The sequence below is a fragment of the Convolutriloba macropyga genome, chromosome 5, assembly GCF_964194025.1.
Source record: "Convolutriloba macropyga chromosome 5, txConMacr16.3, whole genome shotgun sequence".
Taxonomy (NCBI): domain Eukaryota; kingdom Metazoa; phylum Xenacoelomorpha; order Acoela; family Convolutidae; genus Convolutriloba; species Convolutriloba macropyga.
The window spans coordinates 7,902,630-7,916,040 of record NC_134472.1 but is presented as its reverse complement, the minus strand read 5'-3'; the positions used below and the strand labels follow the sequence as shown (position 1 = coordinate 7,916,040).

At 35.2% G+C, this 13,411-nt stretch overlaps 2 protein-coding genes across 3 annotated transcripts in view; both read right to left on the bottom strand.

The window, feature by feature from the left end:
- The window catches only part of LOC142339099 (ubiquitin-ribosomal protein eS31 fusion protein-like), a 353,720-nt gene that overhangs the window by 6,667 nt on the left and 333,642 nt on the right, over positions 1 to 13,411 (bottom strand). The window lies entirely within an intron of this gene.
- Positions 878 to 2,768, bottom strand: LOC142339754 (ras suppressor protein 1-like). 2 transcript variants are annotated; one of them, XM_075390010.1, is made up of 2 exons: positions 2,748 to 2,768; positions 878 to 2,250 (listed from the first exon to the last, which is right to left on the bottom strand). In XM_075390010.1, the coding sequence occupies exon 2, from the start codon at positions 2,242 to 2,244 to the stop codon at positions 1,405 to 1,407; it is 840 nt and encodes a 279-aa protein (XP_075246125.1). In that variant the 5' UTR covers positions 2,245 to 2,250; positions 2,748 to 2,768; the 3' UTR covers positions 878 to 1,404. The 2 variants fall into 2 exon arrangements, with proteins under 2 accessions (XP_075246125.1, XP_075246124.1); XM_075390009.1 differs by lacking the exon at positions 2,748 to 2,768 and adding an exon at positions 2,499 to 2,633.

Sequence of the window (13,411 nt, the reverse complement as noted above, 5' to 3'; positions counted from 1 at the left end):
ATAATTGCTTTAAACTTCATTCGGGAGCTATCAAAAATATAATGAACAACGAAAACGAATCAAATCACAGGGGAACGAAATCCATTGCGACTAAGGCAAAGTTCACTGCGTGAAATACAATCTTTGATGCTGATACTTTAAAGAACGCGCTCAGAAGGCACAAATCAATATAAGCTAGAGTAACTTAAATTTTACCATGGACAAAACTGTAACCGTACTACAAACAAAGCGGTGAGATCTTTCCAATTCTTTAGAAGAAACATAAACCGACAAACGTCGGAAAAATTGCTCTTGAATGACGGGCTGCGCAATTTAATTCATGGGCCTAGATATAATTTTCTTTTTAGGTGGAAAATCAACAGACTTCCCCGACTTCCTGAGTCCATTTCCGTCACCTCGACAGAGTCATTAACCACTCGGCTATCAAGGCCTTGTCATCTTTTCTCCAATTTTATTTGGGAGTAAGAACAAATGAAAACACTCAAAAATCAAAAAAGGGGCGTGAAAAAGTCACTTGAAAAGTCAACGATTATTCTAGAAAAAAAGCGCAAAAACGGTCAAGCAAAAAATTTGCAAAAAAGACATACGTTTACAATAATTGCTTCCTATTCGAGAGCAATTAAAAAGTTCTGTAAACGCTCCAATAGAAACCAAGTTTAATGTATACGTAGTAACCGTTGCGCGATTTTGCAATTATCCAATTAATTTTACAAAATGAAAACTGTAGTGACGAGCCCGTGCATACATTCTACAGTCTTCCATACTGGGTACTTCCATTCTACTTCAATACTGGGTTGGTTTTGAACAAAATCACAATTTTCCGATGGTCAAGGCAAATTACACTACCGTAAAAAAATGACCAGAGCTCGCAAAAGAGTTAAAAGTGAGCCTTAATTGAACATATTGGTCGAAATCTACAAAACAGATGAGTATCAATGGCGGGCAACATGTTAACCCCAATTAATGTCGCTGTATCATAACGGAACAAAAGTGGTATTAAATACGTTTATTTTAAAGTGTATTTTCTCAAAACATGATGATTCTTGACACATGAAAGATGAAATCTAATAAACTACATTCTAAATAGAAATTTAAACATACTAACAAAGTTATTGCAAAATGAGATTCAGTAATTTAAAGGCAATCTATGGCAAGCAATTTCGATAGACAGCAAATTTAAATTTTAAATGACAATAAGTATTTACAATTTAAGCATTAATAGAAAATGGCGTCACACCAGAAGATGACAAAAAGACACCAAACAGCAGTAGGATAAAGGCTGACTAGAACCTCAACGGGGGGACCTAGGGGCATTTTCGGTATTCCCTATCTTAACACATAGTGTCCCCCCATTTGAGGTTCTAGTCAGACTTTATTACTACTATCAGCAGTTAAATAAAGATTTTATTTTCTGCTGGCTTTTTTGCTTTTATCCGGGATTGGCTGCAGATTTCTTGCCGATGCACTTAGAAAGCGCGATAGCTCGGCATTATAGTTGTCGCTCCTGATGTGATTCACCACATGATGCTGTCCAAGAAGGAACTGATCCTTCAAAGATTTACACCATGGGTTGTCTTTTCCGCGAAAGATGGACTGGTTGACGTCATCAAAATGGAGCTCGCCAAAGCCTAGAGGCAAATATTCTAGACGGTTGCCTTCGATGAAGAATTCCTTCAATTTCTTCAAGTTCGATAGTGAGTTTGGGAGCTCAATCAAGTCATTATTGCGAAATGACAAGGTTTCCAGATTAACCAACCTGCAAATACTCTCTGGAACACGCTGGAAATCATTATCAGCCAAGTAAAGAGCGCGCAATGTCCCAGATAGCATATCAAAATTCCTTGGCAATGACTGCTCTCTCAAATTATTGTAAGACAAATCTAGCACTTCCAGTGCAGGGAAAGATCCGAATCCTTTGGGCAATGTATCAATTCTATTGCAACCGAGGTAAAGATGTTTCAGCTTCGGCATCGTGCACAGGTTGGCTGGTAGACTGACTATTTTATTGTTAGTGAAATTCAGATATTCCAGATTCTCCAAGCTGCAGAATGACGCCGGAATCTCGGGAATTTTGTTATGGGCACAGTTGATTTTAGTGAGTCCTTGTCTCATTATTTGAAACTCCGGAGTATTGGGTATATCAACCATGTTGTGTACATCCATATCGACAATCACTAGTTGTCTGGATTCACCTCTTCGGATTTTGTCAAGTTGGTCTTTCATTACGCTCTTTACTGACGACATTTTGAACTGAAAGAACAAAAGTGAAGCAGAAAAATGAACGCAGAAAATTTGGGTTCTTCCCATTATAGCCCCCCAGTTTAGGGGTCAGCTAAACTATAGCCCCCCAATCATGGCAACTATACCATAATGGGGGGCTATAATTTCATGGGGGCTATAATGGGAAAGACCAGAAAATCTGTATCACTTAGGAATACTCATTCCAAGATTGTCCTAATGGTTACGTCAGTGCGCACAAAAATTATAAATATACTTACTATTAACGAGTGATGAAAGCGTCTTGAAAACAGATGTTGAAGCCTGCCATTTCTTTAAGATTTATGTAAATTTCATTCAATTTACATATCGAAATGCTTTTATATATCTTGCTTCTTCCATTCCATCTTTCAACTTGATATCTCATTCGATCTCGCCTTTGGTTTACAACCACATAAATTGCAGTCCAATTTTCAGCAGTTTTGAGAAGTTATTGCAATGAACACATCTACAATGTAGTCTTCACTTACATTTTTTTCTTTTCATTAAACTTCTTGCAGAAAAACGTCCAGTAGATATGGCTAGCTGTATTTTTGTTCAAATCGCGCCCACAATGCTAATCAAATTTTTGTCACTTTGTTATCGAGACATCTGGTGCGGAAAATTGTCATCAGTGCGGGATAAGAGATTTCGCTAGTTTTTATGTCCTTGAGCGAATTGATTTGTGTGCATTTTTAATGTTTGCTGTATTGCTTACTTGCTTCTGATTACAATTCCACATTATGCTTCTCAAAATTGACAAAAATAAGAGTTCGTGCATTTCTATGTACAAGCAAATAGGCAAAAATTACAAAAACTTAAGCCTATCGTAGTAGCTTAACTTGTAAATTAGTATCCATCTTCTTACTGTCTTTTGAAAATTTATGAAAGTTTGCATGCTGCCTTCGTTCGGCATACAATCAGCTGAACAATAGTCTAAAATAGGTACCAAATAACGCTTGTATAAATAAAGCTTTGTTTTCCAGCCGTAATGTTGAGATTCCAATATCCCCTTCAGATCCAACCCGTTTTAGCTATAAGCTTTCAAATTATGCGTTCAGCCCCTTTATGTTTGGAAGTTCTAATTAACAAAGACACTAAGACATATTTTCTTTTGCAACACCAAATTGTTCGGTATCTCACTGGATCATTAATATAATTTTGTTTCGAACTATCACTTAAGGAACCTCCGCAAAATATCTGATTGTCTTTTCAGCATATGGGTGGAGGGTGAATTGACGTTGATGCGATACTAAAGGGGACCGAGATTTGAGTGTTGCTGCACTCAACTGAAAACTATGCTGCTTTAAGATCGGTTTGAATTTAATTGCATAATTTGCCTGCATTTTGTGAGATAAAATGAAAAGTGTTTAAGAGTTTTGCACGTCATAGAGCGGGACAGTATCGAAACTTTAGAAATATCTATAAAAAAGGACTGTTAGGTCCTTGATATTTTAGCAATCGTACATCAAGTATACTCTATCCAAGGTTTGTAACAGTAGCAAAGCAATTGATCTTTTTCAGATTACAAGTTTTACAATTGGTACTTTCAGAATTCACATCACATGCAGTTATAATACGTGAACAATTTTTATTTATTTAAACTTTATCAACAATCGAAGAAAACCTGATCATCGTCTTTTAAAATCATCTTCAAAATTAGAAATTGTGACGATACAGTTAATTATTTGAGCAGTTCATGTTTAAGAGAATTTTTACAGCAATGAGCATCCCCACGAGATTTGCGTTTCATGTCTCTAGAGATTCGATCGTTTCTGCAGTTCGGATATCTGGGTGATATAAGTGCAACGTTGGGGAGCGAGCCAAGTCTCATGCCAAGAACAATGTGAAAAGACAGAATTTGCAATTTCTGTACGGCTTCTAAGATTTACTAGACTGATATTTAACACAAATGTTGCATTCCCTATTTAACTTTGTACATTTTTTATACGACGAAGTTTTGCGTTTTGGCGGGTTTCACCGATTAGTCGCCGAAAACATTTTAGTTCACCGTTTTCCCACTTAACATCAGGTTTAATTTCTACACTAGAAAAAAATGGACGTTTTGCCTGTTTATAGTCTTTAAGTAAGAAAAAGTAGATGACGATCATTTTTTAAGTTGACGAGAATGACAAATGTTGTTGTTTTGGATGGTGTGGCTTTTCTAAACCGTTATATTTTGATTTACAGATTTCTATTGAGTTTTATTTCCCGCATTGCACATGTCTCTTGATTATAATAACTATGTTTAAATGATATTCCAATAATGGTTGAGCGCCGCTTTCTGGAAGGTCTTGAATAACGCGTATCGTCACCTATGTTTGCGCTTGAGCTGACCCCATTTTAACGGCCTTATTATAGCACGTTTGCTTTTCCTCAGACAAATATAGTTGTTCATTGGCTCAATGACATTTTTGATTCCAGCATAGATACTGGCAAAACATTTCCTGTTGACTTTTCTAATTTATATACCAGCCAGATTAGTTTATCAATTCGCTCTCTCAACTGTTCACTCGTTTTTGAGTCTCTTGAAGCTTCGCAGTTTACTAATTGATCTTTTTTGCTAGAGCAGTTTTACAAACAATGAAAATTTCTTTCTAAATTGATAATTAAAGCAGTACCAGCAGTATAAATCCATAGAAACTTCAGTAAAACAAAGGCAAACGTTGTAGCAGTGATGACAATGAACTTTTCAATCGCCATAACAGGCGGAAGATGATGCTGGAAAATTTAGACAGTGTCAGCCTTAAATTGTTGTTTTCATTTTTGTGAATTTTTGCACTGTCGCAGCGACCTTTGAAACACGAGAAACTCACTTACCTTATTCTTATGTCTTCTGAAGGAACCAAAAGAATAAGATAAATTCTTTGAACTTTCCCCTGATACCATGGATCACGAGGGACCCCACTAAATACAGAAAAAAATGGTCTGACAAAAATTAATCGCCAGAGGAACAACCACAATGAAAACCACGATTTGAAGCCAACAAAAAACACTCTATAACGCCATTGTTGACTCTGTTGTTGAGTTTTTTTTTACTATATTTTCAATATGGAATTTTCTCATCGCGCAGAGTTCTAATTTTGTTCGAGCTTTTGTCTCGATATGTATTTAGTAGCATTTTCTCAAATACCTAACTTCCTTTAGGTATTTTCCAGGGCTCCGAAATGACTGTTAGGTCTTTGATATTTTAGCAATCGTACATCAAGTATACTCTATCTAAGGTTTGTAACAGTAGCAAAGTAACTGATCTTTTTCAGATTACAAGTTTTACAATTGGTACTTTCAGAATTCACATCACATCCAGTTATAATACGTGAACAATTTTTATTTATTTAAACTTTATCAACAATCGAAGAAAACCTGATCATCGTCTTTTAAAATCATCTTCAAAATTAGAAATTGTGACGATACAGTTAATTATTTGAGCAGTTCATGTTTAAGAGAATTTTTACAGCAATGAGCATCCCCACGAGATTTGCGTTTCATGTCTCTAGAGATTCGATTGTTTCTGCAGTTCGGATATCTGGGTGATATAAGTGCAACGTTGGGGAGCGAGCCAAGTCTCAATGCCAAGAACAATGTGAAAAGACAGAATTTGCAATTTCTGTACGGCTTCTAAGATTTACTAGACTGATATTTAACACAAATGTTGAATGTTAAGATCTGCAGTCCACACAGCGACATTAAAGAAAATATGTACATGGACGATAGTAGTTAAAAGAAAGTGTTTTAGCTATAAGAAAATTATCTAAATTCTTACAAAAAATATCGAAAGATGACCTAAAATCATGAACGTTGATAGAAATTAAGTAACTGACGGCGTGGATAGATCGACTAAGGAAACAGTTGTCAGTTTTCAATTTTTTGTTCAAAAAGATTTAAACAGGATTGTCAATTAAAAATCACTAAAATCAATCATTCAAGGAAATTTAAAACGAATTTTTATATATCTACAATCGTATCTACAAAATATTTACATCTGAGTAAAAATACATTTTCGATTTGATGTAGCAGATGCATATCGACATGTTTTTTATTAAAAAACTACATATATTGCTTTAAGTTATTTTGGTTTTGTTCAATTGTAAAGTTGAAATTTTCGATTCTTAACGTGTCTTTCAAGTTGGATTTTGATCTCCAAACTAAGCTTTCAGTGTCAATTCTGGAGTTCAGTATTCGTCGCGCTTGTTGATTGCTGATTTCAATGTTCTTATGTAGAGCGCCTCTAGTGTCATTAACTTAGATTGGTTGCTGCATTGGTCTAATATCTTCCACTGGAAAGCTGTTTTATCACCGTTGCATTCGATTGCGTGTACTCCGATCGGTGAGTCCGCCTTGGCATGCTCTGCAACCCTTGTGGTAATATGTCGGCATGTTTGCCCTACATAGATGGATTTGCATCTATTACAAGTGACTTCATAAAAACGTGGGATTTGAGATCCTTACCAATGCTAGACTTGAGGCTAGGTAAACAGCTCTTAAGTTTCCGAGTGGTGAAAACAGTCTGAACAGGATGAATTTTGTTCAACTTCTTTACAAATTCATTAGAGATGTTGCCTCTGTACTGTAATACAAATTGTTGCTTCTCAGTATTTTCCTGTTGCTTTATGGCTATACCAGCGTTATATCTATGTCCTTTTCTTTGTTCTTTCATTCGCAGCTGGTAAATGTTATCAGGTTATAAACAATATAAATTGCTAAAATGAAAAGCCAGAAAATAAAATGCAAATCACTAAAATCAGTCATTCAAGGAAATTTAAAACGAATTTTTACATATCTACAATCGTATCTACAAAATATTTACATCTGAGTAAAAATACAATTTCGATTTGATGTAGCAGATGCATATCGACATGTTTTTATTAAAAACCTACATATATTGCTTTAAACTTACTTTGGTTTTGTTCAATTGTAAAGTTGAAATTTTCGATTCTTAACGTGTCTTTCAAGTTGGATTTTCATCTCCAAACTAAGCTTTCAGTGTTAATTCTCATGTGTGTTCGGTATTCGTCGCGCTTGTTGATCGCTGGTTTCAATGTTCTTATGTAGAGCGCCTTTAGTGTCATTAAATTAGATTGGTTGCTGCATTTGAAAAAAAAGTCTCGTTGTGATCCTCAGACGTAATAATCCAGCGCAACACTTTGCTCTGAAACTTTTACTAACACTTTCAAAATACCATTTGTAACACACCAAGCATGTGAGCAGTAAAGTAAGGCAGATAAAATCATCGTTTGGTCCAACATTTTCTTGCGGAGAATGAAACTTGAAACGGTATGCTTCTTTTCAAAAGATTAAAAATTTTATTACACTTCGCAAGTTTCGTCTTAACATGTGTTGTCCAACAGATATCTTCAGTAACTAGCATTCCCAAATCCATAATCTCTCTAGTGAAACGAGTTTCCGCTTCTCATAGAAATAAGGGAGACTGGCTGAATTTAAAGTTCATCGCTTTACACTTTTCTGGATGAAGTTCCAGTTGATTTTTGCTTGACCATTCATAAATACCATTGAAGTCACATTGCAGACCGTCAAAACGCATAGCAGCTTTAGGTTGTCGGCATACAAATAAACATGGGAGTTTTGTACATAGTCAACAAGATCGTTCATGTACAAGATAAACAGAAATTGTCCGAGCACACTTCATTGTGGGAAACAAGATGTTACAACGGAGGGCCTTGAAAAACAAGATCCTATACGGACAATTTGGTGTCGATCTTCGAGATAATTTAAAAAAAAGTGACGAAAAGCTTCGTCAAACCCAAATGCTGCCAGTTTTGTTAGTAATCTATGATGCGGAACGGAATCAAAAGCCTTTCTGATATCAAAATAGACACTAGCACAAGGGAATTTTTTGTCAAGATTAATGTAAAGATCAACAAAATATGAAACAAGTTGTGTAGTTGTGCTGCGTCTCTTATTGAAATCGTGCTGAGCATTTGTGACTAGTGGCGTAACCAGTAGATACGAAAAATTGAACAACATTTTTTCAAAAAACAATAGAAAGCTTTGGAAGCAAGATGATTGGACGATAGTTTTAAAGGTCACTTGTTGAACCATTTTTGTGAAGTGGCGTGATATATGACTTATTTCATTCTTCAGGCAATGCAAAAACGTTCGAATAAATTAAAATAATGCCATAACTGCTGGGGCTAAAATTTGACAGCCATCACGAAGCAAGAAGGATGGTAATTGATCTGAGCCCATGGAAGGTTTGTCATTACACTTACTCAATATTTTTTCAATTTCCAAAACTCCAAACGTAACATCTTGTTGTTTAATACTCAAATATAAAGCTCTTCAAACATTTTTGTGAATTTTACAACTACAGACAGCTGAAAAAATAATTGAATGCATTTGCCTTTTTATCGTCATTTGAAAAAGTGACACCGTCGTAATTCATCACAGGCGGAAAAGGGATGGTCTCTTTGAGAACCCTGAGCAGCTTGAAACAGTCATTCCTGCTCGTCAAATTACATTTTTCAATAAGAAGACTTGTGTCAAGTTCAATTGACTCTGAAAGCTCGTTCTGATTTTTCCTCATTTTCAATGAGTCCGATAGTGTCCAATTGTTTTCCAGCTTTATCTTGATCGTCTCGCTTTTATTTAAGAAATGCATGGTTTGCGAAGAGTAGAAAAATGGAGCTGATACACGCTCTCGGCGTTTTTTAGGATAATTCTGTAATTATTGATGAGTGAAACTTGGAAAATTATTGGAAAGTGATCTAATAAAGGCTCTTTTGGGAGATGGAGTGGAATTGACTCTATAGAAGTGAAAATGAGATCTAGGCAGTTCCCATGAATGTGCGTAGCCTCATTAATTATTTGATTTAGTCCTAAGTCCGTGAACAAGTCCAATAAAACATTATCTGAAGAACTAGACGCGGAGAGACATTCCCAGCTACCTTGGGCTTGTTAAAATCACCTTCAACATAGAGCTCGAAATTCGAATTGAAACCATGGTCAAGGCAGAATGAGTTAAAATTGTTGATAAAAAAGATATCAACTCCATCAAAATATGATTGCTAAAGAAGAATCGTGAAGACGGTGGCGGTCTCTACACAACAATAAAGAACACAGCTTTTTCTATTTGGACAACTGCACAAGCAGTCGAAAAGGGGGTAACTGTCTTCTGATAAATCAAGTATTAGATGCGACATAGCAGATGATGCTGCTAATAAAACTCCGCCATGTCCACCTTTTTTCTGTCCGAGCGTGGAATAACAGTGTGTGATCCACCAGGAAAAATTTCAAAATCTGTGATCTGGTTATCAAGCCAAGTTTCCGTAAGGAAAAGTAAGCTAACTTTTTCCACCTGCACTACTTTCAGCAATTTTAACGTTTTTCAAGACAATTGATAGATTGGCAATTTACAAGTATACAATTAGCATTCGTTGTTAGTCAATTTACCGTAAATCTGCGTTTGCTGTTCGAGGACATATCATGAACCCAGCTAAAGCAAACAAGTTGATTTATATGAAAGATTTAGTTAAACGAGGATCAAGTTTTAGGTGACTTTTGTTCTAAGGCACTACGTAATCAGCAATTATGTCAGCAAGAACAAGAAGATCAACAACACAGCCTGTAGCTCCAGCCAGCTGATCAACTTGATTCAGCAGTTCAAAGATAAAATGGCAGTCATTATTTACCTGCAAAGAGAAGGAGCGCAAAACTTTTTGATCTCCTGAAAATCGCAAAGATTCTAGATATAGACGAAAGTGTTACGTAGTAAATGAACAAATTTTAGCCAATCAGAATCGAGTATTTAAATAGGAATTTAAATACGTATAAAACGTTCTAATATACGTAGAAAGTTCCGAAAAAGTTCATTTAACCTAATTTTAAGTAAATATAACCACTATATGTATCGAATAAGCTGGTTTTGGCTTAATATTTTTAGGTTTTCTAGACAATTGCCGATTGAATACAAACTGATTTTGACTAAGTATTTAAATACGAATTTAAATACGTATAAAACGTTCTAATATAAGTAGAAAGTTCCGAAAAAGTTCATTTAACCTAATTTTAAGTAAATATAACCACTATATGTATCGAATAAGCTGGTTTTGGCTTAATATTTCTAGGTTTTCTAGACAATTGCTGATTGAATACGAACTGATTTTGACGTCAATAACATCAGACAAAAACCTGTTAAATTAGCATCAAAAAATCTTGCCGTCTAAGTTTCAATTCTTGCATAGAAAAGGGGTAACTGTCTTCTGATAAATCAAGTACTAGATGCGGCATAGCAGATGATGCTGCTAATAAAACTCCGCCATGTCCACCTTTTTTCTGTCCGAGCGTGAAATAACAGTGTGTGATCCACCAGGAAATATTTCAAAATCTGTGATCTGGTTATCAAGCCAAGTTTCCGTAAGGAATAGTAAGCTAACTTTTTCCACCTGCACTACTTTCAGCAATTTTAACGTTTTTCAAGACAATTGATAGATTGGCAATTTACAAGTATACAATTAGCATTCGTTGTTAGTCAATTTACCGATTCATTCTATTTCACCAGGTTTTTCTGGTAGAAAAATTGTATTTTTCTGATTCGAAAATCATTTTTATTTTTGCTTTCATCGATCATCTGAGTTTCCTTTTGATAGAATCTTCTTTTCCAATTCTCGATGGGATTGCGTCAAGAGCTTTTTGATATGCATTGGAATGCGAAAATCTTTTAGTTAATGGCTGCGTGCAAAACTATTTTCCATGAAATGTGGACTGTTTGTTGTAATCAGAAATGGTCAATAAAGGCGTCTCTCATTGTTAGCAGGGTTTTTGAACTTTCCCAGGCGTCTTGCTAGCACAATATTTCCGTTTGATTTTAGACCCATGAAACTGATAAGCTCGTCAAGAAGCTTCGGGTCAGACTCTATAAGTGTGTTAAAGAATTTGTATTTTCAAGCAGACCGTTAATCAGAAACTGCATTGGCTCATTAGCCGTTTTGTGCCCCTTAATTTTCATATTCGATACAACAGCATCACGAAAAGATGGCAAAGTCTCTATAAAAATTTTTCGATGATCAAGATCAAGATTTTTGCAATATAGATTTTTGGAAACAAAAATTTGGAAATAAATTTAGAAATTCTCCAAATACTGACGAATTTTATCAAGCAGAGTTGTATTTTTCTTTTTTGACGATATAAGAATACTTTAGACATTTTTGAAGACATCCGAGAGCAAAAATTACTTTACTTCTCTGGATTTCACTTCAAGCCAAAGCCTTCATAAAAGCAGAGTTTGGCAGCAATTGACGTCCATTTAACTAAATTTTCATAAAAATTTCTCAAATTAGTTCTGAATTCGATCAGTTCAGATAATCAACAATTTATTCGAGTTGAGGTCGGAGATCAAAGTTGAGAATTCAAATTTTTCTGCGGGTTCTAAAATTTTGGAGATATTGAGAATTAAGAAAATTATTTCACATTGCTCATACTTTGTCGGCAACGAAATTGATGAACATCACAAAAACTATATAGATGAGCTGTATAAAATTAAAGAAAAAATGAAGTATTGTATTTTATGGCAACAACTGTTGGCCCTGAGACAGTTTGACTTAACAACCTCCTACAGCTGAAGGTATCAGTTCTGCGCTTCGTACTGCTTTCTTCAGAGGGAGACATGTAAACAATATTTGGTTATCACCTTAAAATGAATTTAATTCCCTCAAAGTTAATAGTAATACATTCAGAACGATTTTTTAGCAATGTAATAAAGCACCGATAACAAAAGTGATTTGTGTTAAACTTGTTGTTGTGATAATTGTTGTGATAAACTTATAAAATAGCTGACAATGAAAATCCGGGTATCTTGGGTGTCTGTTCTGGTGAACACTTTTTAGAGACAGGTACTGATGTGGTGTTCTATGTTAGTGCAAGTTCTCTGGACAAAATTTGAACGAATTCAAAATTCTGCAACAAGTACTTGGCGATTGTGAATCTGCGTTTGCAATCTATCATGAACCCAGCTAAAGCAAACAAGTTGATTTATATGAAAGATTTAATTAAACGAGGATCAAGTTTTAGGTGACTTTAATTCTAAGGCACTACGTAATCAGCAATTATGTCAGCAAGAACAAGAAGAACAACAACACAGCATCCAAACAGCTGATCAACTTGATTCAGCAGTTCAAAGATAAAATGGCAGTCATTATTTACCTGCAAAGAGAAGGAGCGCAAAACTTTTTGATCTCCTGAAAAACGCAAAGATTCTAGATATAGACAAAAGTGTTACGTAGTAAATGAACAAATTTTAGCCAATCAGAATCGAGTATTTGAATACCAATTTCAATACGTATAAAACGTTCTAATATACGTAGAAAGTTCCGAAAAAGTTCATTTACCCTAATTTTAAGTAAATATAACCACTATATGTATCGAATAAGCTGGTTTTGGCTTAATATTTTTAGGTTTTCTAGACAATTGCCGATTGAATACGAACTGATTTTGACGTCAATAACATCAGACAAAAACCTGTTAAATGAGCATCAAAATATCTTGCCGTCTAAGTTTCACTTGTTGCATAGAAAAGGGGGTATCTGTCTTCTGATAAATCAAGTACTAGATGCGACATAGCAAATGATGCTGCTAATAAAACTCCGCCATGTCCACCTTTTTTCTGTCCGAGCGTGAAATAACAGTGTGTGATCCACCAGGAAATATTTCAAAGTCTGTGATCTGGTTATCAAGCCAAGTGTCCGTAAGGAGGAATAGTAAGCTAACTTTTTCCACCTGCACTACTTTCAGCAATTTTAACGTTTTTCAAGACAATTGATAGATTGGCAATTTACAAGTATAAAATTAGCATTCGTTGTTAGTCAATTTACCGATTCATTCAATTTCACCAGGTTTTTCTGGTAGAAAAATTGTATATTTCTGATTCGAAGATCATTTTTATTTTTGCTTTCATCGATCATCTGAGTTTCCTTTTGATAGAATCTTCTTTTCCAATTCTCGATCGGATTGCGTCAAGAACTTTTTGATATGCATCGGAATGCGAAATTTTTTAAGATAATGGCTGCGTGCAAAACAATCGTCCATGAAATGTGGACTGTTTGTTGTAATCAGAAATGGTCAATAAAGGCGTCTCTCATTGTTAGCAAGGTTTTTGAACTTTCCAAGGGTGTCTTGCTTCCGTTTGATTTTAGACCCATGA

Coding starts and splice junctions, on each gene's coding strand:
- LOC142339754 (XM_075390010.1), bottom strand. CDS start 2,244: ATGTCGTCAGTAAAGAGCGTAATGAAAGACCAACTTGACAAAATCCGA.